The sequence below is a fragment of the Tinamus guttatus genome, unplaced genomic scaffold (assembly GCF_059628265.1).
Source record: "Tinamus guttatus ecotype Peru unplaced genomic scaffold, ASM5962826v1 Tinamus_guttatus_pri_ptg000125l, whole genome shotgun sequence".
NCBI lineage: Eukaryota > Metazoa > Chordata > Aves > Tinamiformes > Tinamidae > Tinamus > Tinamus guttatus.
This window is the reverse complement of record NW_028288659.1, coordinates 3672168-3693929: the sequence shown is the minus strand read 5'-3', so window position 1 is coordinate 3693929 and position 21762 is coordinate 3672168. Positions and strand designations below refer to the sequence as shown.

At 42.3% G+C, this 21762-nt stretch overlaps 2 protein-coding genes across 3 annotated transcripts; both read right to left on the bottom strand.

Moving 5' to 3' along the window:
• Positions 1–7195: 7195 nt before the first annotated feature.
• On the bottom strand, positions 7196–11897 carry LOC104581155 (tubulin alpha-2 chain). Its single transcript, XM_010228719.2, has 5 exons — positions 11639–11897; positions 10182–10395; positions 9257–9405; positions 8212–8892; positions 7196–7526 (listed from the first exon to the last, which is right to left on the bottom strand). The coding sequence occupies exons 1-5, from the start codon at positions 11639–11641 to the stop codon at positions 7233–7235; spliced, it is 1341 nt and encodes a 446-aa protein (XP_010227021.1). The 5' UTR covers positions 11642–11897; the 3' UTR covers positions 7196–7232.
• A 3040-nt stretch (positions 11898–14937) lies between these two features.
• On the bottom strand, positions 14938–19481 carry PEX26 (peroxisomal biogenesis factor 26). 2 transcript variants are annotated; one of them, XM_088521573.1, is made up of 5 exons: positions 19233–19481; positions 18795–18935; positions 17986–18299; positions 16122–16265; positions 14938–15352 (listed from the first exon to the last, which is right to left on the bottom strand). In XM_088521573.1, the coding sequence occupies exons 1-5, from the start codon at positions 19478–19480 to the stop codon at positions 15021–15023; spliced, it is 1179 nt and encodes a 392-aa protein (XP_088377699.1). In that variant the 5' UTR covers position 19481; the 3' UTR covers positions 14938–15020. The 2 variants fall into 2 exon arrangements, with proteins under 2 accessions (XP_088377699.1, XP_088377700.1); XM_088521574.1 differs by having other exon boundaries at positions 15113–15383.
• Between the last annotated feature and the right edge of the window lie 2281 nt (positions 19482–21762).

Below are 21762 nucleotides of genomic sequence, written 5' to 3'. Positions count from 1 at the left end.
CTGTAGTTGAACACTACAGAGCTGGTTCCTTTCCTTTTAGGCTCTGCTTTCGGTTCCACTTGTTGGTAGCAGTATCTGTTTCACTGGATTATCTCAACTCTGCCTTTTGAGACAGGCGTTTTACAGCGACTTCTGTTTCCACTCCCACCATCTCTTACCCAACTATCATTTGGAAATGTTCTGACAAGGAGAGAAAGCAGTAAGTAACAGGAGATTTCTAATTTTGTATAATAAATGACTTGAAAATCGATGCTAAAGTTTTAGTAGAGAAAAGTGTGGGCCTTTTTCAGAGTTACAGGCAGAATAAACTGATGTCTGCATGATATTTAAGTTTCTAGCCTGCTCCAAACTGTAATTTCACATCCCATCACTAACTAATCCACTAGGACCTATCTTACAAATTCGGGACCTGATGAGGGACATCAAGGTCCATAGAAAGAGGCTTATGTATTTCAATGGGCCAGGTCCTTTGTCCACAGTCTTCTATTATCCTATTAAACCTGGGAAGTCTTTGACTCTATATTAAAAAACATATATACAGAGTGTATTACCTGGCTGAAGTATTTTCTCTATGAAGGCAAATTTTAATCTTCTGGTTACGCACAGCTCTTTCTGAAACATACTCACAACCCTCAGTTCACAGGGCTCAGTCTGCCTTAGGGCATTGCAAATCCATGGAAGTCTGTATCTTGCCCGTGAAATGAGTGCTGTCTTTTGGGCCTCCCAGTCTACTGGTATAAAATTATATAGTTTTCTGCGCCAAAATAAGACTCACAGCTAGACATAAATTGGAGAACAGGGTAAAGCATCTTTTTCACCTTCTAAGAGGTTTTGTGAGTTTTTTGCATATTTACAAAAAATCTGAAAAAAATGGTCTTATTTATTTACATACATACAGGTATAAAAAGCTTCATACACTCCAGAAACATAAGTGTGTGTATATGTATCCATATATATACACACACCTATATATATATACACATACTGCAGATGTGTGAACACTACAGCGAGCAGGCTATAAGGGCTAAATTAATTTAAAACAACCACAAAGGTAATTGTCTTTTTTGTTTGTTTATTTTATTTCTAAAAAAAAAAAAAAAAAAAACTCTGTGAATGTTACATTACTGCAAAACCTTATATTATCTCATGTGAAACTCAGTCTGTGTTGATAAAATATAATCACAAGTAGAGAGTACTAAAAAGCTAAGGCCCAAGATCAAATTTATCTCACAATTTCACTGATTAGAGGCTCTCTGAAAAGAATTTTGATTTACTGTGACTTACCAGCTCAAGTGAAATATTGTCACTTATTTCTCATCCCTTTGCTCAGTAATCCATGACCAAGTTCAGGGAACTGTGACCCAAATTACTATACTAAGCTGGACTTAAATATTGTAACTGGGGCTAGAGAACCCTTTAGGACTGGACTGGACTGGACTGCATATATATTTTTTAAGCATAAGGAGATTGGGTTATCTGTACCTTTCCTGGGTGTGTCACATATTTCTAACCATGCTGGCAAGCAGTTAATACAATTTACAAAGATAACATTTCCTTTCACTAGCTTGAAAGTCTGTATTTTAGTCAAGTTTTATTGCTCTTGTGACAGTCAAAGGCACAGTCTATTGGAAGACGGGGACAGGTGTCAGTTAACGCAGAAGCTGTGCGAAACTGAAATTAATCCATTGCGATCATTTTCATGACAGTGCTTTTAAAGCATGTTCCCAAGTAATTTCATTAGCCTAGGGATTTGTGTGTGTTTGTTTTTGTTTGTTTAGAATGAAGGAAGGAACTGGAGGACAGAGGTTGGTAGCTACTCCTTCACTCACCCCTTTAGAAGTGAGGTCCATACCATCTATCAGTCCCCATGTTAAGACTTGCAAAATTGCCTCTGAAGACTAGAGAAAAATGTAAACATCCACTTAAAGCAACTGTCCAGAAGCAGCAGAGCTACCATGTGGCAAGGTCTGGGCCAAGACCACTGAGGACTCCCCCTCATAAGGGGAGCCCTGACCAAAGCCATTTCCTTCACTCCCCGTCCCTCATGACCGCTAACTCCAGCTGCTGACACAGCTGACGGAGTCATCTCCCTCGCTGAGTGCCATATCACACCAGATTGCAGATCCCCTTAACTGCCTTAACTTACTTTTAACCTGGTCACTCATAATCCTCCCAGTCCCTGGATGATCATGGCCTTCCCACACCCCCTCTTACCATAGTGTCTCCAGCGGTCTTTCCTTCCTTTTCCGATCAGCGGTGGCAGGCTCTGGTGCTGCTGTCTTTGCTGGAGTGTGGGTCTGAGCAGTTGGGGAGGAGGCAGCCTGGGCTGAGCACCAGGCACCTGCTGCTGCGCTTCAGTGTCACAATGCGGTGAGGAATAGGTCACAGGCTGCCCAGCTCTGCCTGTTGCATCACTGCCCCCTGCCCTCCCAGCCAGCCCACATGCACACGCTCATCCATACAGGCACCACTCGGGCACTAAATTTTGCATTTAGTCCACTCTGGTTCTGTGTGCTTAATAAATTTGAATGTGGCCCTGTAGCTCCCCATACCCTATACTTTCTAACACCTGAGCCATATACACCTACCACAGAAGCATACAGTCCCAGCCGCACATACACAAATAGACAAGAATCATGCCTAAATTCCATTACAGAAGACCAAGAGAGCATGAGAGCGCAAATGAATGAAAAGGGGGAAGATAGAAGGAAAAGTCAAAAATAAGGAATTGAAAAGTAAATGTAGTTACTATTTTGAAGTATGCCATGTCAGAGTGGTTTTAAATGCTGACTTCCCGTGTGCAGTCACTGGGGCTATCTGCAGTATGGGGCACCATATACTAACTTCAGCCTAACTTGTCAGTCCAAATGCTGAAAGCCCTTTGCTTTCCATTGCAATGCTTGTGGCAAGAAATAGCTGGAAGCATACTTTCCCACATACTTTCTTGCACCAAATTAGGGCAGTTCCTCTACCACTTCATTGTTTGCTCCTTCTGTACTAGCTACTATTGGAGAGAAGTTTCCCTCAGTAGGGAAATCCTCACTTGCAGCTCTTAGGTTACAAAGATGAAGGCAAACTTAATTTCTTGAATCTGAGCGTTCTGCATCCCTTCTTTAGAAAAATACGGTTTATTATGGTGATTAATCAGCAGAAATGTAAACATGCAGCTTCTAAATTTTAGGTTAATTAATCTGTTTGACAAGATAAAATTAACAAATTGTTCTGTCCCTGTTGGCAACCAGTATCTGAGTCCTGTCCTTTAACACCTGTGTTTTAACAGTGTTAAATAGTTCATACTGGCTTTTAACAGCTGACATTTACTTGGGTATATTCTTTGTTTGGTGATGTTTACTAGGATGAAAGCCAAACACAGATCTAAAAGCCCTTAGGAAGACCCGGAACCACTGCTTTTTTTTCACCTGAGCAGTGTATTTCCCTATGTTGTTCTGTCCACCTGCTTTGCCAAGTGTTTAGGCAGCCCTCGGTCTTGATTTAGAGAACCTCAAAGCACAGCATGGGACTGTGTCGCAAGTGCTGGTGAGTTTTGCTGAGAACACCTCTAGGCTTCCTGTACAGAGAGATCAGGCGGATGTGCCCTGGGACCTGACTTCTTGGAAATGAAGTCAGCTTGCTCCGTGCTGACATTTCAGCCTGTGGGAGGACATGGTGAGCTTGTAGGGGCAATCACTCTGTCTCTCTGTCACATAGGCAGCAGGCACAAGAAATGCTGTGGAGGGAGAAGACCAGCAGCCCAAAGCTCTGGTGTAGGTCTGTCCAGTTCACTTTTTCCTTGGGACACTGGTAGATGATGACAGGAGCTAAATAGGGCTGATGATGAAAAAAATCTGCCATAGAGCTGGAGTGTGCAAATAAGCGAATCCGGCGTGAGTGCTAGAGTGTCTTTCCTAGTACGCCGGAGGGCTCATGAACAGCCAGTATTACCCAGGGTGATCCAGATACAACTGGAATGGCCCATATGTGCTTAAAGGGCTTCTTATGTGCACATATAATGGGTGCCACAGCATAGGAGTCCCTCAGAATGCAACATAGTAGTAAAAAAAAAATAGGAATACTAAAACTACAGCCATTTTTCTATTTAGAGTGATCAATCTCTGAAAAGAGCATTTTTCAATAATACAAAGAAGAATTCAACAGAATTCAACAGATTTTCGGTTAGGAGAACCACTAAGTCCTGTGATCTATCAGTTTTATTCTGAATAGATATAAAAACACATTAGCAGACATATGGAGGGCAATAACTGCTTTATCTCATGAAGGACATTTCCTCTATCAAATTTACATCATTTCCTACATATCAGCTATCCAGGTGACATAACAGTAGTGGCAAAACTTAGAACAATATTGTGCGCAGATCTTAGAAAATTTATTCCTAGAAAGTTGTTCAGTGATTATATAAGTCCCTTTAACTTTTGACTTGATGCTTATGTAGACAGCATATGATTCACAAAAGTCTTTGCATTTTCCACATTATATGTGTTAATTTACCTTCATAAATAAAGCGAATGATGTAAATGCTTCAGTGTGTCCACTGTAAAACTCCATTCTGTCATCTGTTGCCACCTACTGGGAGACTTGAGAATATCTCATTTCCAGTATTTCTAAAAACTAAATTCTGGTATTTTAGTATCCTCACAGAACTCTGCTATATCAATAAAAGACTGACTTTCAACCATTATGCCTGGAACAGATAACTGCACTGCCTTATTTTTAATGATTTCATTTTTAATGGTTCCATTTTTTAATGATTTGTTGGTGATTTAAAGTTTCAGAGAGTTACTTCCTTTTAGGTAAGAATTTTTATGCACAAAATGTGTGTATATATGTAAAAATATGTAGAAATGGATCTGGACTTGCAGAATTACCTACCCTAATAAAGCATGTTGAGAACTATATTTGTAATGCAAAGACCAGCCATTCATTTTGTGGGTAAAAAGTAGGGCTTGTTGCATCTATCAGTCAAGTTTCTGGATGTATCTGCTTTTTTATGACCTTTATCAGACCTCATACAAACTGAGCTATCAGCAAACAGCCCCTTGCAGTTAAGAAAAATTTTCTGTAGCATTTCTGTAGCACAGCTGGAATTGGTATTAGATGAGTGTATGCATCAGTTAAAAAACTGTTTTTCTTTAAGAAATTTACTTATGAAAAAAATCAACAATATATCCAGTGCTAATATAGAGCTATATATTAAGGAGGTTTGGTCCATCCTCTGTGCCCCCCAGGATGTCTTCTCTTCCATGTCAAGAGAAACCTTTCAGGTAACCCTGACCACATAAGCAAGTGAGACTGGTAAGATCAGAAGAACGGATTCAATGTCTTGTTCAGGCATTGGGGCTGCTCAATAGCTACTCACAAACTGAATCTATTGCATGGTTTACTTTGCCTTACATTATCATTTTCATGCTTTCCACCTCCCTCCCAAAAAAGTACATACCTCACCTTCTTCTCCCACTGCCCCCTCTCTCCTTTATTTTTATTTGTTATTTTACACTCTTTTTCTAGAAATTTTAGCCTTAATGACCTTAGTAAGCCAGCATCCCCTTCAGTTTCTGTTGACATCTTTCATGCAAGGAGAGTCTCCAAAACCTTCTTTTCACTGTGTGTAATTTCTGGTAGCTTCTCCTCCTTACTATTTTAGACCCAGCCTGGTGCTGGCCAGCCACTCTTCCTCTACCACTGGCTGCAGAGTGCAGCACTTTCTCATGTTATCCTGTCAGTTTAACCTCAGACCAGGACTGGCCATCTGCATGCATACCTTAGCAATACACACTTCTAAAACCATGAAACAATGGGAATATGAAAAAATATTAATTATGAAGGCTACACTGTAAAGTCACAGCTGGTGTTTTTAGACATCCCACCTCCTGTGGGGACTGTGGCAAACATTCTTTGTCATGGCTCCAATTTACTGCATTTTCAGGAAATTTGATGGAACTTGCAATACTTCTGTCCTGCATTCCACAAGCTGGTCATTTTGAGGTCTTTAGTTCTGCCAGAGAAGCTGTCTATTTAGCAATGACAGCAGGGCTGTCCACATACTTGCACTTCCAGACCAGTTCTGTTTTGATTACTACGTAACTACTGCCCAAGCATAGGATGTTCTAAACACCCACTGAAGAGTACCTGAATTGTGCCCCTGCTCATGGTATCTGGCAAAATCTGTAGAAGCAATGGGACTAAAACTAGCTGCGAGCTCTTGGTTCCAGCAGTGCCAAGAACTTTCTTTTCTCCTTTGTCCGAGGCTCTGCTAAGAGGGAAATGAATGCTTAGGGCATCCTTAGACCATTCCAGCTACAGTTGGAAGCTACACGTATCCTCGGCATTTATTCCCCCCTGACAGAGACCACTACTCTCAATGACTACACACTGCAGCTCTGTTACCTGTCTTACTGCATCTCGCAGAGAAGGCCCGGGAAAGAGAGAGGGTTTTGAGGAGGCTGATAATGCAGAGATTAGACAGACAGGAGATTTCTGAGAACACTCTAGTGAGGAGGAATAAAAAAATAATAATAGTTGGGGATGTGGGAAAGTACAAGAAATAGTGAGACCCATGGGAAAAATAAGGAGAGAGAGATGTGGCAAGATCAAGCCAAATGGAATGAGACAATTGAAGGAATCAAATACATTTTTCTTAAAAAAGATTCAGTAGGATACCTTTCAGAAGCATTTGAAGGAGCAGATAAACTTAGAACTGAGATTTTTCACTGATTCTTAAAGCTTTTCTGGTGTTATGTTTTGAATTAGTATGAAAAGGACTGAAGACTCTGTGTAATGTCTCTTCATTTAGTGTTTCTAGCACAATTGCATGTGACATTCTGAAGCAGCAGGGTTTCTCAAATCACAAGACTCGTGGGAGATATGATTGATATGAGATACATGTCTGTATCCTTGTATTAGATTAAGTGACAATATATAAGACAGATGGACCCTCAGCTCCAGAAGTAACTTGTTTGCAGGATACACTGGCAAAAAATGAAGCGTGTTGCCCTCTGAGGGACAGTGGCTAATGATTAGCTGGTCCTATATCCTGCACTGATTGTCTTGCTGTCTCATAATGGAGATGGTATTTTTGAAGTGCATAGCGGTTGCACCCTACTAAAATCCTCTGCAGACCTGGTGTGTATGAAACATGGGAAAATACAGCCATGTGAAATAAAGAGACATAGAGGCAATCTTATGCACAGAAGAGGGCAAAGTGAATTTTAAGATTTTTAAGATTCCCCCCCATCATTTTCATCTTCAAAGGAGTCAGTTGCCACTTCCTCATAGTCCTTCTCCAGGGCAGATAGGTCTTCCCGGGCCTCTGCAAATTCTCCTTCTTCCATGCCTTCCCCCACATACCAGTGCACAAAGGCTCTCTTGGCGTACATCAGGTCAAACTTGTGGTCAAGCCTTGCCCAAGCTTCTGCAATAGCTGTGGTGTTGCTCAGCATGCAGACTGCTCGCTGAACCTGGGCCAGATCTCCTCCTGGGGTAACTGTGGGAGGCTGGTAGTTAATCCCAACCTGTAAGTAACAGCAGAAAGATGGTGGAATACAAAGAGTTACGACAAAAAGAATTGAAAGACACAACATAGAGGGTGAGAAAAATGTAAAACCATTGGTGGTTTGGAAGAAAAAGAGGTGGGGAAAAACTCAAATCACATCAGCAAAATCCCTCATAAGGCTAATGGCATTCAAGCCTATTTACAGCACAAGTCCATTCCTATCTATTATTGAGAAAAAAGAGTGCAACTGGAACTGGACTCTAAATGAAGAAAAGCTTAAAAATACAGTGTTACATTTGGCAAAATTGGGTAGAGAAAAAAAAGCAGTTCTCACAGAGATATAATCATGTTTCACTTGCCAACAATCTTGTTACTGCCTTTTTTTTTTTTTTTTTTTAATATGATGATGGACAGTGTCAACAGTGTCTTTAGAATATAGGCCTTAACTTGATCTTGCCTCTGGAATGTAATTTCTCTACATTTAAATTACTAGAGGTTTGCATTGTCCAGTAACTAAAAATATAGTGCATATAATACAGTACTTCTATATGATAAATGTACTTAACTATTTAAGAGCCTGTGTCAGTGGGATGCCTGAAGGTACATTTTATATGCACCTGCATTACTAGCATTTTATTACTTTAAATGCAAGTTTTCAGCTAGACTGAATGTGCCCTTTAAACATCACAGAGAAGCACACTCACCTTGAAGCCTGTTGGACACCAGTCCACAAACTGGATAGCTCTCTTGGTCTTGATGGCAGCAATTGCTACGTTGACGTCCTTGGGAACCACGTCGCCACGATAGAGCATGCAGCAAGCCATGTACTTGCCGTGCCGCGGGTCACACTTCACCATCTGGTTGTTGGGCTCGAAGCAGGAGCTGGTGATTTCTGCCACCGAGAGCTGCTCGTGATAGGCTCTCTCAGAAGAGATGATGGGGGCGTAGGTCACTAAGGGGAAGTGGATGCGCGGGTAGGGCACCAGGTTTGTCTGGAACTCGGTGAGGTCCACGTTGAGGGCCCCATCGAAGCGCAGCGAGGCGGTGATGGAGGAGACAATCTGGCTGATGAGGCGGTTGAGGTTGGTGTAAGTTGGGCGCTCGATGTCCAAGTTTTGGCGGCAGATATCATAGATGGCCTCATTATCAACCATGAAGGCGCAGTCTGAGTGCTCCAGGGTGGTGTGTGTGGTCAGAATGGAATTGTAGGGCTCCACGACAGCAGTGGAGACCTGGGGAGCAGGGTAGATGGCAAACTCTAGCTTGGACTTCTTTCCATAGTCCAGAGAGAGGCGTTCCATCAGTAAGGAGGTAAAACCAGAGCCAGTGCCCCCGCCAAAGCTGTGGAAAATCAGAAATCCCTGTAGCCCTGAGCAGGCATCAGCCTGAAAGGCAAGAGGAGAAGTGGAAGAATAAGTGAGTATACCTTTGAATTACATCTTGAGATACAGACAGCAACATCCACACTCAGTGCACAGCGCAGATCAGCAGAACATTCTCACAGTCTTTTTTTAACCCTGTAATTCTAAGATATTCCCTAGAAGGTTATTGTGTTTCTCTTGTTATGATAATGCCACAGTAATATTTTAAGTTTTCAAGTCTTAAGAGTGCCAGGATCTGTGTTTTCCCTATACCAAACCTACAACAGTAGTAAAACAAAACAATAGTTGCTACCAAAAACATACGTACATGCTGTTTTATTTCCTTTACCACCCACCAAAGTTCTGCTTCCAACATACCCGTACATACCAGCTTGCGTATACGATCTAATGCCATGTCAATTTTGTCTTTTCCAATGGAGTAGTGGCCACGGGCATAGTTGTTTGCTGCATCTTCCTTTCCAGTGATCAGCTGTTCTGGATGGAAAAGCTGACGATAGGTGCCAGTCCGCACCTCATCTGAACAAAAGAGAAGAAGCATAAGCTTGGAAGAGAGAGTTCACCAAGGCTGACAGTATTAGCAAATCCAATTGCTAAGGCTCAGCTTTCTATGTTGGCAGACAGATGGAATGGAAGATCTGAGGGTTGAGAACCTAAGTACAGAGCTAAGAAATACCTGAGACATTTTCCACTCAGGAAAAGAAAAAGAAAGAAGGAAAGAATGAAAGAACAAAAGAAGGAAAGAGAGAAAGAGAAAGACAGAAAGACAGACAGAGAAAGAAAGAGAGAAAGAAAGAAAATGAGAGAAAGAGAAAGAAATAGAAAGAGACAGAGAAAGAGAAAAAGAGAGAGAAAGAAACAGATACTGGTCTGTGATGCTTCTCTTAAGTTCCTCTGCTTAAACACAGGTCATTTTTCAAATGATATTTGTGCCATGCTGTGGGACTCTTACTCTTAATATCCATACTCTTAATATCCATAATATCCATGAGAACATTCAGGGGAATTACTGGAAGAGATTTGCAGGAGTAAAATGGAGATTTCCCCCAAAAAATCTTTCAGATCATCCCTGTTATCAGATTGTTCATGCTCCTGTCCTCAATCTGAATGGAAGAAAAGTATTTTCCATCAGTTGTCAAAGGAAAGTATCACCACAAGAATACCAGGAGGTGAAGATTCCCATGAAGAAAGGCAGATTATAAGCAACAGGGCAGTTAACAGTGGTAAAATTTTGACCTGCTGGTACCCACAAGAGTTGATTCATTTCCATTTTCCAAGATTAGTTCTATACTGACCTACTACAGTTTGTTCCAGGTCCACCATAATAGCCCGTGGCACATATTTTCTAGTGCTTGTCTCTCTGAAAAATGTTGCAAAAGAGTCATCATCGCTGGGTTGGTCCTTGAAGGTGCCGTCGGGCTGGATGCCGTGTTCAAGGCAGAAGAGTTCCCAACACGCATTGCCAATCTGAACTCCAGCTTGACCAACGTGAACAGAGATGCACTCACGCTAAAGGGGAAGATCAGGGAAAAGGGGAGAAGAACCAGTGAATATCTGACTATAAGCTGGTCTTACCAGAACACCCAAATCAACCATTGGTTTTTGTTTGTTTGCTTTCATACAAATATGAGGCAAAAACTTGCACATTTTTTCACATGATTTGAATTCATATGAAATATTGTACACTTATTTACAAACAGGAAGATGACTGTGGTGCATGTAAATTCATTCAGAAAGAAAAACTGCATAATAACACAAAATGTACAGTAGATCTCAGCTAAGAATATGAGCTAAGTCCATTTGTCTGGGAAAAAACACAACTATGCAGCCTTACTGATCTGTAAGTAAAACAGTAAATGAGTTATCTTCTGATCTCTCCATATTCTTTTGAACATATGGGTTGGAGAGGTGGAAAACTGATTTGTACAAATTAAATGAAAATAAGTAGAATTAAAGTACCTTTAGCACTTAACTTAATCTCAGCCACTGATTGTTCTAGCCCATTCTCTGAGTGTTTTGATTCAATTTAACATGTGAAGAGTTAATTTGATACTCAAGAGAACTTCTCAAAGTACTCTTCAGATGTTAAATTAAGTTTATCTCCTGAGGAATCATCCTAATAAATACACTTCTGTAGTCAATGCTACATTGTTGTAGTCAGTTTCTAAAATGCATATTACTCTGCCATACACATAGTTCAGTACCAGAAATCTGAAACACAAAATACAGTATCACATTCTAAGAGAAAAATAAACGTTTCTCCCTCTGTAGGTTGTATGCAGACTCTCAAGGACTGTAGCTCTGCTACGCTTTCACCTTTGTGTTCTGTATATTCTTGTCATAAAGTTAAGCAAGAATAGAACAAGGAACCCTCTTCCTTTCAACAGCCACAGATCTGTAGAAATCTGGAAGCCGTTCAAAGACCCTGGGAAATTTAATAAAGTATCACAGTTTATTAATAAAATTCTCCATCTACACCAAAGACCATGAACATAAACAGTAGGAATTACAGAATAAAGTTCTCTGAATCATGTTATGTAAGAGATGAGTTTAGAGAACTTCAGTGACCTAGGAAGACCACAGATCATTAACATTGATCTCTGGTCCGTTCGCTTAGTCAGACTGAAGCAATAAAGTTGCTTCAGCCATCCCACCTTCACTCAGACCTTGACTGGAGCAGGTGGAAACAAAAGGCCAAACACACTGGTCATCATCTCATAACATCTGTGATCTTTTTTTTTTTTTTTCTCACCATGTTGTCTCCTGTGGTGCTCGCTTCCCGCCTCAATTTCAAGCAGCAGCTTTAGTTACTGATGTTTCTTCTGCTGTTTTGCTCTAAGCAGCCTGGTGGAAGGAGGCAGGGCATTCATGCCTTGCTGGCCGGGGCCCTGCAGCATCACAGAGCAGGCAGGAGAGGTCATAATCTCCCCCAGGCAACCCTCCCAACCCGCTGCTTGCCCATTACATCACCAGTCTGCCTGCGAACACACACAAGCCCCAGCCCTACATCTGCCCTTGAGAAAGTCTTGTCAGTTCATTTGTCATACTAAACCCGGTTAAAACAAGTTACAGCCAGTATTTGTAACCAGAACTTTTAACATATATGGGGCATCTTCACAAATAATAATTGGTTTCCTACAACTCGTGAATATGCTCCTGATAGTTCACTTAGGTGTAGAAGGCCAGTTTCAGAAGGTGACATCATTTTAAAATTGTGTCTTTTGTGACAAGGATGGCTGGCAATGAACAGTGAGCAGAGTTGTTTAACTGGCCTAAGTTGCACCATTTGAAATGAGTCAGGTTGGATGATAAGGAATTCCGCTTGGCTCACTGTCCGTGTACAAAGTACATGGATTAGCTTCTTGCCTCCTGATGCTCAGGCAATAAACTTCATCATTGTGCCAGCCAAGCCTTATCTTCCTCACGTCCACTCAGCCAATTACACACAACCGTTCCGAAACTCTTCATGTGCCTCGAGTATGGGGCAATAGAAGTTTTTCTGTGTCCAGCAAGATGACCAAACAAAAACCAGAATCATCATTTCCTTTCATCTGGAGTTACTTAGCAGAAAATTCACACATACATGGCATGTGCACATAGTCTCTCTCTCCCTGGCAAATATTAAATGGTAGGATTGCCTTAAAATAAGATATGACTACATCTTTTTCATATGATGAAGTGAGAATTTAGGAAAAACAAAATATAACTAAAAATAAATACCAAATACTTTATTCTTGATACTACCACTCTTGGCTACTCAGAAGTGCACCCGGGCACTTAACATTATTTAAACAAAGAAACAAAAACCCTGCATCTTTCATGGGAAGTAAGAAATTAAGTAGTCTCTTAATCATATGTAGACCCATGCTGTACCACTGTGATCACGTTATTAGAGAGTCAGGCAGTTATTCACAATGAATAACTCCCCTACTTAATACAAATATGTTTGTATGATTAGGACAGATAATGTAACACATTTCCAGAAGTAATTTGAAAACTGTAAAGTATCAATGCTTTAAGTGTGAAAATGTTAATGTAATTAATCACAGCACAAATAAGCATCTCTACAAAAAGTTCAATCAGTAGTAATTTTATTGTAAAAATAAAATATTACATTTTTAGTATTAATCACAAAAAAAGATAGCTTTTCTGCCTTCTTTCTCTCTCAGTAAATGAAATACAACACAAATGCAAAATTAGTAGTACTGATTGGAGGCTGCCCAGCTATAACATTCAAATTGGTTTTAATCTCTGTCCCAAGAAATTAACTATGGCAATTAACAGGATTCTAAACTTAACATATGGTCTGTACATGCCACTGGTCCCAACCCTACAAATGCAACTGTGCTGTCTAACTAAAAACATGAATAGAAAACTAAAGCAAATAAGTTGTTGCTACCTGAACAGGCTAGTATTAGTTAAGATTTGGCCTTCCTTTACAACCAACTTTGATATTTCATTAATTGCTTTACAAAGTATTTAGAGTTAGGCCTTGTAAAGCAGGGGATCAGTAGATACAATATAGTCATTTTTGGAAGAGCTCCAATCTGGACAGAGCTTCTGTGGGCTTGATGTTATCCATTTTTCCATCAAGTGTCCCCCGACAGTTGTGTTACAATATATTCCCTATATGTAGAGGGCACATATGAAATAACTTTTTAAATATAGTGAGGAAGAAGCATTATGTGCTAATTATCTTGCTGTAAAGCCCTAGAAGAGACAAAAATAACACTTAGTTTTCACAATGAGGCAAATAAGCACGGTCATTACTGCATTCTGCTTTCATGCATGACCTGCCCCAGTTTATCTCCAGTACAGTAATCCTGGAGCATTTCTATTTGGATCGTTCAAGAAGAACTAGACATGGATTTATTTTTAGTAGTGCAGATGCACCTGTTCCAAGTGCCCCGACAGACAGCAAATCAATACAGCACACAGCTTGAAGACCAAACCTGGTATCTTTTTAAAGAAGTAGCCACTACCTCTGTATGTAGTTACTGCTAGAGATAAAAGAACAATCTGAAGAGGACTTCTGTTGTAAGAAACTGTGCTGGGATCTATACTGGCTGCTTCTCACAGACTTGGTGTGTTAGATGGAGTCTACCGTAAAGGCTGTTTATTTCCTCATTTTGTAGTCTCCACTGTTACCAAACTCTTGGCACAGGCAGCTACGTTTGCCACAAAGGCACCTTTTTTACAACTTGTTTTCTCCACTATCCACACAACTTGCTTCAGTAAAAACAATGTTTAAAGAGTGCTGTCCCCTAGGAAACCAAATCAGTGGCCTTAAAGGGGGTCGGTCTTGTGACAAATCAAAGCATTCTGCAAAGACAGCTTTCTTGACACAGTTTTGGGGAAGTTTGGAGAAAATATTCTTTCTACCTATTAAGAAACTTATCCTGTGATAGACAGTAGCATAGATGAATGGCTTTCATCTAAATCAAGATTTCAGGTATGGCAGGGGCAGCATTCTAGGCATCTGGAGCCTCTCTGACATCTAAAAAACCATAGCAAAACACAGGGACAAACTTAAGAATAAAACAATGCAACAACTTCTTATTTAGCAAAGATTTTAGGCAGAGTCTAGACAATAATATAGAATATAGCTTAAAAAAATAAATCTATTTCCTTATTACAACATGCTTGCAAGAATTTTTATGCATCAGGCAAGCACAAAGTGCTGTAATTTGCATTTAGGAATCGTAGGTGCAGGACAACAGTCTTAGTGTCCCACCACCTTCATTGTCTGGCTTAGGTAAGACTAAAATCAAGAATGCCTATATGAGGAGGCATTGGTCAAGAGAAACCATGACTTTCAAAAGGCAGCAGACTCCATTTTCTATTTCCACACGTGTGTCCTTTGTCTCATGCTGCAGAAGGCTTTTCGGACATCTTCAGGCAAACGACGTATTTCCCTACAGTCTTCTATGGTTCTGCCTCCAAGAACGTTTCTTCCCTTGTTCTGAGAACTGCCCAGCATCTGTGAGAATGGAGCCTTCTTCCAAAACACCTCAGTGAGCCTACATCACAACTAACTACAAAACTCTCACCGAAAAGGTCAATCCAAAGCAAACTACTTTAAGAAAAATTCTTAGTTGTAGGTTAAGGGCATAGCTTTAACCAACTATTGGATATCATGATGCTGCAGAGCCCAAGGCAAAGGATGTGTGGGTGGGGAATACTTGGCATGTTTTAAAAACCATACCATACAGTTCCTTATCTGAAGGAAGGAAGATATCATCACATAGGAGTTCACAGGTGGCCATCTCAATTGGGACACTGATCTCAACAACCTGTGAAGAGCCTAATGAAGTCCTCAAGACAAGCTGACAGTTTTGCAGCAGCATAAAGAAAAAGAAAAAAGAAAAGAAAAAAGTCTGCAGGGGTAGCCACTTAGTCTTGAACTGGAGGCCTGCGGATTGGAGGAAATACAGCTGCCCAAGCCTGTCGGAAAAGCTGGACCAGTCTGTAAAGAAACGGCAGTGACGTGGGAGAAGCTGCAGAACAAAACAAATATTTCAAGAGAGAAAGCTAAGGTACACAACACATATTAAGAAAGAACTGATCCTAGCTAGAGCTAATGGAAGCCTACATGTTTTATTTCCTCCAGTTCAGTACTTTGCCCTTCACCCTGGCCACTGCCCCATCCCGAGAAAGCTTTCTGTAGTATTTTCCAAAGGATTATTTGTGGAAGAGCACTGAAGCACCTACCACCCAGTAAAAGGTATGTATCCAGATGGGGACATGCATCCCCTTCACTTCCCAGGAGTCACCAACATCACAAGACTAGCCCATACTTCAGCAACAGGGGCAGCCATTACCACTGAGAGGCCAGCATACGCAGAACACACTCATGAATATGTTGCTGCCCTGGGAAACTCCCTGCTTTCCTGACAATACAGCCCCAGAAGGCAGTTACTTTTCCAGAAGATATTCACCTTGTAGCAGCTCAAGCTGGCTGAGGTAGAAGCTGGGTCTAGGACAGCTCAGCTGGTCTCTAATAGTCTGGAAAAAGCTGAAGATGGGGTAACTGTTTACAGACAACTGTTTTTGCTGAGCTACATAGGCCTTAGATGAAAGCACTAGAAACAAGCCTAAAAATAAGTTCCTAGCCACCCAGTTCTTTTATGTATCCCAAATACACAAAGACCAAATCTATCAAAAACAACTGTTAATTTCTTCTCATTAGCCATAATGGATTAAACAAAACAAAACAAAAAATCTCAATTCTGTACCTGGGTCTAATCTCACCACCAGATATAGCATAAAAGCAGCCAAGAACATCTTTTTGTAAGGAATTAAATGGAAGTGGCTTGATATGGACCTCAGTGCTCTACGGAGCAATGTCAACATGGTCAAGAGCTTTTGGGGCAGAGTACCTAGAACACAAGAACAAAAAGGCTGTTAGGGCAAAAGAGAGTGGAGAAAAGGTCACTCAGAATAATCAGCAGAGATGCCATCCATGTCACCTAACTGCAGACATGTCTTAGTTTGATCACATGAATCTCTTTTATAGGGAACAGAGAGAAAGAATACAATTTTAGGGTTCAACTCACCAATCATTTTTAGGTATCTACTTTAAGAGATATGAACTTATACCATAGCAGTGTAAATATCTCTGCTAGGAGACAACTTCAATTGATTTAGTTCTCGAGGACAACTAGTACTTTCAATGCTAAACATGGCTTGCTCTACGTGGGCTTAATTGTTAATGGATGCAGCTACACATACCCTTAAAGGATACACCTGTTATAGTTGCTTGTTTGTACTTTTATATATTTATTTTGAAATGTTTTCGAAGCTTTAAAATAATTCTCATCTTCCAACATTGCTAGAGATTAAAATTGTAATTCTCAGCACATGGATCTGCAAGTCTTTCATTGCCTTCTGTGACATATTCCAATCCTTCTGTGACTACCTCATGGCTGGTATATCATGGTATTATTATTAATACACAGTTACTACTTGCTTGCCGGTTAGGTAGTACTACAGGTCTGTTAGAGACAGATGCAATGGGACTTACAGTACCCAGGTATTTGATTTGATAATGCTAACTTATGTAAGGAAGTGTTCCCTAATATGGTCAGATTGTGGTCTCACTACAGACTTAAGCAAAAGGAAAAAAAAAAGACGATACAGAAGAGGCATTTCTGGCAAGAGGATACATTATTTCCTTCCTAGAGCATTGTTCTGAATCTGGTGTTGCACAGCAACAAGACACAGAATCGTAGAATCATTATGGTTGGAAAAGACTATCAAGATCATCAAGACCAATTGTAAACCCATCACCACTATGCCTGCTAAACTATGTCCCTAAGTGCCTCATCTACACGTTTCTTGAACACTGCCGGGGATGGTGACTCCACCGCTTCTTGGGCAGCCTGTTCCAATGCTTCACCACTCTTTCTGGGTAGAAATTCTTTCTAATGTCTAACCTGAACCTTCCCTAGTGCAACTTGCAACCATCTCTCCTTGTCCTATCAGTAGCAATTTGGGAGAAGAAACCAACCCCCACCTCACTACAATCTCCTTTCAGGTAATTGTAGAGAGCGATAAGGTCTCCCTGAGCCTCCTTTTCTCCAGACCAAATAACTCCAGCTCCCTCAGCCGTTCCAGCCCCTTCACCAGCTTCCTTGCCTCTCTTTGGGCATGTTCCAGTGCCTCAAGGTCTTTCTTGTAGTGAGGGGCCCAAAACTGAACACAGTATTCGAGGTGCGGCCTAACATGGAAACTGTTTTCATGCTGTGTCCACAGAGGGTGGACTACTTCCAGTGAAATAATCATCAACAACTAGGCTAAAAAACAGCTGTTACTTTTGGAGCTTGTTTCCCTTCTTGGTGTGTCAGTGACAGTTTGCTGTCTGCACACACTGGAAAGTCCTGAGTGATGAAGCTTTTTCACTGGGCACAGGTTGGGGATGGTTTATCACATTACCAAGAAGGGAACAGGTAGTCCCTAAATAATAGAAATAGAACACAGATTTATATTACAATCTCAACTGAAGCATTTTGATGATATTTAAGATAAACAGATTTCTAAAACATGGAAGAAAGAGGAAAAAAAAGAAAGGAAATTGCAAACAATGGAGGAAAAGTCTACCCAGAACTGTTTCTCTTGAGGTGCCCTGCTGCCCTTCAGCAGCAGAGTGCATCTCTTCTTGTTGAGTCCACTGACATTGGCTTTCACAAATGGTCCTGAGAAGTGCTAGCTGTTGCACACTGTCCAAGACTTCGCAGCCCCGTACAAGCTCTTCTGCCCCCTCAAACTGGCCCAGGGGAAGCAAAACACGCAACAGGTAGAGCTCCAGCAATGAACCATACTCAGGGAGGCTCCTATTGGTTATGTCTCTCAGCCAGCTACTGCCAACCTCCAGCATGACCTGCGGCTCTCTCACTCTGCTATATAACAGGATACTGGAACACAAGAGAAATAAGTATTAAAAACACTCCATCTTTTAAAATTGAGATGACTGACAGTTATTACTCACAAACAGCTACCATCTAGGCATAAGTCAAGGTCTACACTCTGGACAAAGGAAAAGAGATTTCCAAGACAGACAGTGGCTGCAGCCACTGATGTTACCCTCTCAGAGCCACCCAGTGTGCTCCTTATCACTCTAAAGCACTCTGCTGGCTTGCAGGCACACATGGGCACGCACAGGTCCACATGCTCCCAAGGGCAGCCTCTTAGCAGGCTCACAGTGGCTATCAGGTAAACATGCATTTGGAGAACAAAAGGTTCTACAAAAGAAACCAATTCAGCTTCTTTTACCTTTTCCCCCCCCCCCCCCCCAAAAAACATAGTTGTCTCTGGTTCCACTTTCATCCCGGTTTACAGCATGCAAAGTAAAGCTACCATATGTTATTCTAGTACCGCTCTGGGCACAGCAGCCACAGGGAGAAACTCACCACAGCTCCAGCACCTTGGCAGGCAGATGCTCCGGGACCTGATAGTACTGCAGGACCCATGGCAGAACTTCCCGCCAGCGGTTCATCTCCGCCAGAGCCTGAATCCCCACAATGCAGAGGGAGCACTTCACTTCAGCAGAGCTGCAAACGAAGACGGGTGCTTTCTAAATGCATGCTTCCCACTGCCAAGCCTCCCCTCCGCCTTTCCAAGGGAGGTGCACTCCTACCCCAGGAAACACGTTGTTAAGCCCCCCTCCAAAAAAAAAAAAAAAAAAAAAAAGAAAGAAAAAGAAACTCGTAAAGCAAACAAACGTGGCAAAAAGAAAAAACAAACAAAACACAAACAGAAAACCAGACACAAGTCAGGCAGCTCCCAAAGCAGCCTGAAACCCCAGGAGCTTCTAACCAGCCCGGCCCCAGCCCCAGGTCGCCCTGTACCTCCCGGCCTCGGCCCCCGCCTCGGCCTCGGCCCCGGCGGGGCCCAGGCTGCCGCAGCCCGCCTCGCACCGCTCCAGGGCGGCGGCGAAGTCGCGGTGCAGCACCAGCAGGTCCGTCGCCTCCTCCAGCAGCGAGGCCGCCCGGCCCGGGGACGACACCGCTGCCACCGGTAGCTCGGCGAGGGGCTCGCTGCTACGCAGCGGCTCCGCTACCCCGCTCAGCTCCACCGCTGCCAGCTCGTTCCTCATGGCAGCGACGGCAGGGCTACCGTAACCCCCTCAGCCCTACAGCGAGGATCGCCCCTCGCTACAGTAACGCTGCCAAAAATCGCCGGCTACCGCCTCCGCGGCCTCACAGCTGCGAAAGCACCGCCCCAACCGCCATCTTCCCGCCCCTCCCGGCCGCCATCTTCCCCGCCCCAGCCGCCATTTCCCGCCCCGCGGGGCCGTGGGAGCTGTAGTCCTGTGTGAGGCGAGAGCGCTCGTCAGCGCGGGCTCCGCCGCGAGCCGCTTCCCTTCCCGTTCCTGGCAGCTTCGTCCTTCCTGGAGCCGCGGCTTGGCGGGTTGTGGGGTGGCTTAGCGCAAACGGCTGCGGCAGAGGCGGCGGGCAGAAAGCGGGCGGGTGAGGGAAGCACTTCTCTTTGTGCGGGCTATGGGGTTGCCGATGAGCTCTCGCTACCCTATGAGAGCCTGGGAAGAAGCCGCTAGGGTTGGGTGAGAATAATACGATTTGAGGAAAATAGACGTTCTTTTCTTTCCTTTTTCTCGTTTTCCTTCTCTCTAGGCTGCAGCCCTGGCACTGCTCTTCAGGTAAAGGTCTCTGTAATTGTAACAAGGGGTTACAAAATAGTAATTAAAAAGAGAGAGAGAGCGAGAGAGTCTTCCCCCTATGTTCAAAATTTCAGCTTGCTTTCTGTCTTTCCTGAAGCTTCCATACATTTTGTGAAGCCATCGTGGTAAAAGCCAAGTGGAACTCATGGGAATAGTTAGAAAGCAACATAGGGAGGGTTTGTGGGATGGGGTATGCTGGCAGCAAGGCGGCACTTGCAGTGCTCTGCTTGTTTTTTATTTTCTTATTTTAATTTTTTCCCCTATAGTAGCAAGAAATTCTAAATGTTTGTTCCAGAGCATCCTGAAAAAACACACGTTGACTGAGGGAAGGTTTTTGGAGAACTGAGCCAAGGGCACCGGTGCTCCTCCAATCCCTAGCCACAAGGTGCTTCGGCAAATCACAAGCATTTTTGTTTGCTAAACAGATGTCTTTGAGCTGCGAAGAGTTGCATTGAAATAAGGCAATAAAGTTGTGGTCCTGTGGTTTCCCTTGCTGCAAACAGCCAGCAGGAGAAGATTTTGTTTGTTTGTTTGTTTATTTATTTATTTATTTGTAGTGAGTAGTAGAGGGAGAGCACTCCTAGTACACCTTATTGCATGGCTGCTTGTGAGGCAGATCTCTTCCAGCAGCTTGGTGTTCCAGGCAAGCTCTGGCCTTGGTCTCCTGATGGCACGTTCCCCAGAAATCTTTGTTTCTGTCACCACCTTCCTGAAAGCCATGTATGCAGGGTTTTGAGCAAATTAAATTATTAAATGAACCAGAGTTTGAACAAGTTCCCCCACTGCACCCTCAGTACAGGCATGCAGTAATGCAAAATGTTTCACATTCTTATTTAACTGATATTTCAAAACAATAGGGTGTCTTGGTTACAAAATAATGATTTCACCCCGTGAAAATTCTCCTCAGAAATGAATCTCTACATGAGAGTATTTAGTATACTGCTTCGTAACATTGATTGCTGCTATAATTATTTATGGAAAATCAAAGATACTAAAGCAAATCAGATGTCAAGTACTGGTTTTTAAAAAGAAAACTTCTATGCCATTTCAGTGTGGGAAGCATGGAAGAAAGTGTGGGGAATATGATTAAATCTCCTAACTCTCTTACAAACAGTTGTTTATAGGTGGCAGAATCAAACTCCTGCTCTTCATTGTAATAGGAGGAATGCTCTAAAATAACAGCTTTCACAAGCCAGCCCGTTAGAGTTTGTGTGTTGCGCTATGGACTGCAGAAGAGATTCCAGAAAGATTCAGCCTGGTTAAGCCAAAACCGCAGAAGAGCAACATTGTAGAAGTAAGGGCTGAGCAGCTAAGCAAACTAGAGGAAAAACACATTTCAGACTCCTGTTACTGTTGCTTAGTACTTGCAATCTGGAAAACAACATTCCTTTTGGGGAACTACAAGTCCCAAAGTGCACTGTGGGAAGAGTATGCCTTGTACCAGCTTGTGCCCAGCACATATTCCCAAATATGGATAAGGATTCAATTTTGAAAAAGACTTAACAGTCACTGAATACTCTCCACTGAGAATCAGGAGTGAGACAGCATGAAATGAGGGAACAGTCAATGAATACTCTCCACTAAGAATCAGAATAGGAGTGAGCCAGCATGAAACGAGGTAAGTTTGTAATGTGCGAAGATACTCAACGATGTCTTTTGAGGACAGCAGGCAGGAATATTCTGTCCCCTGGAAGGACGGT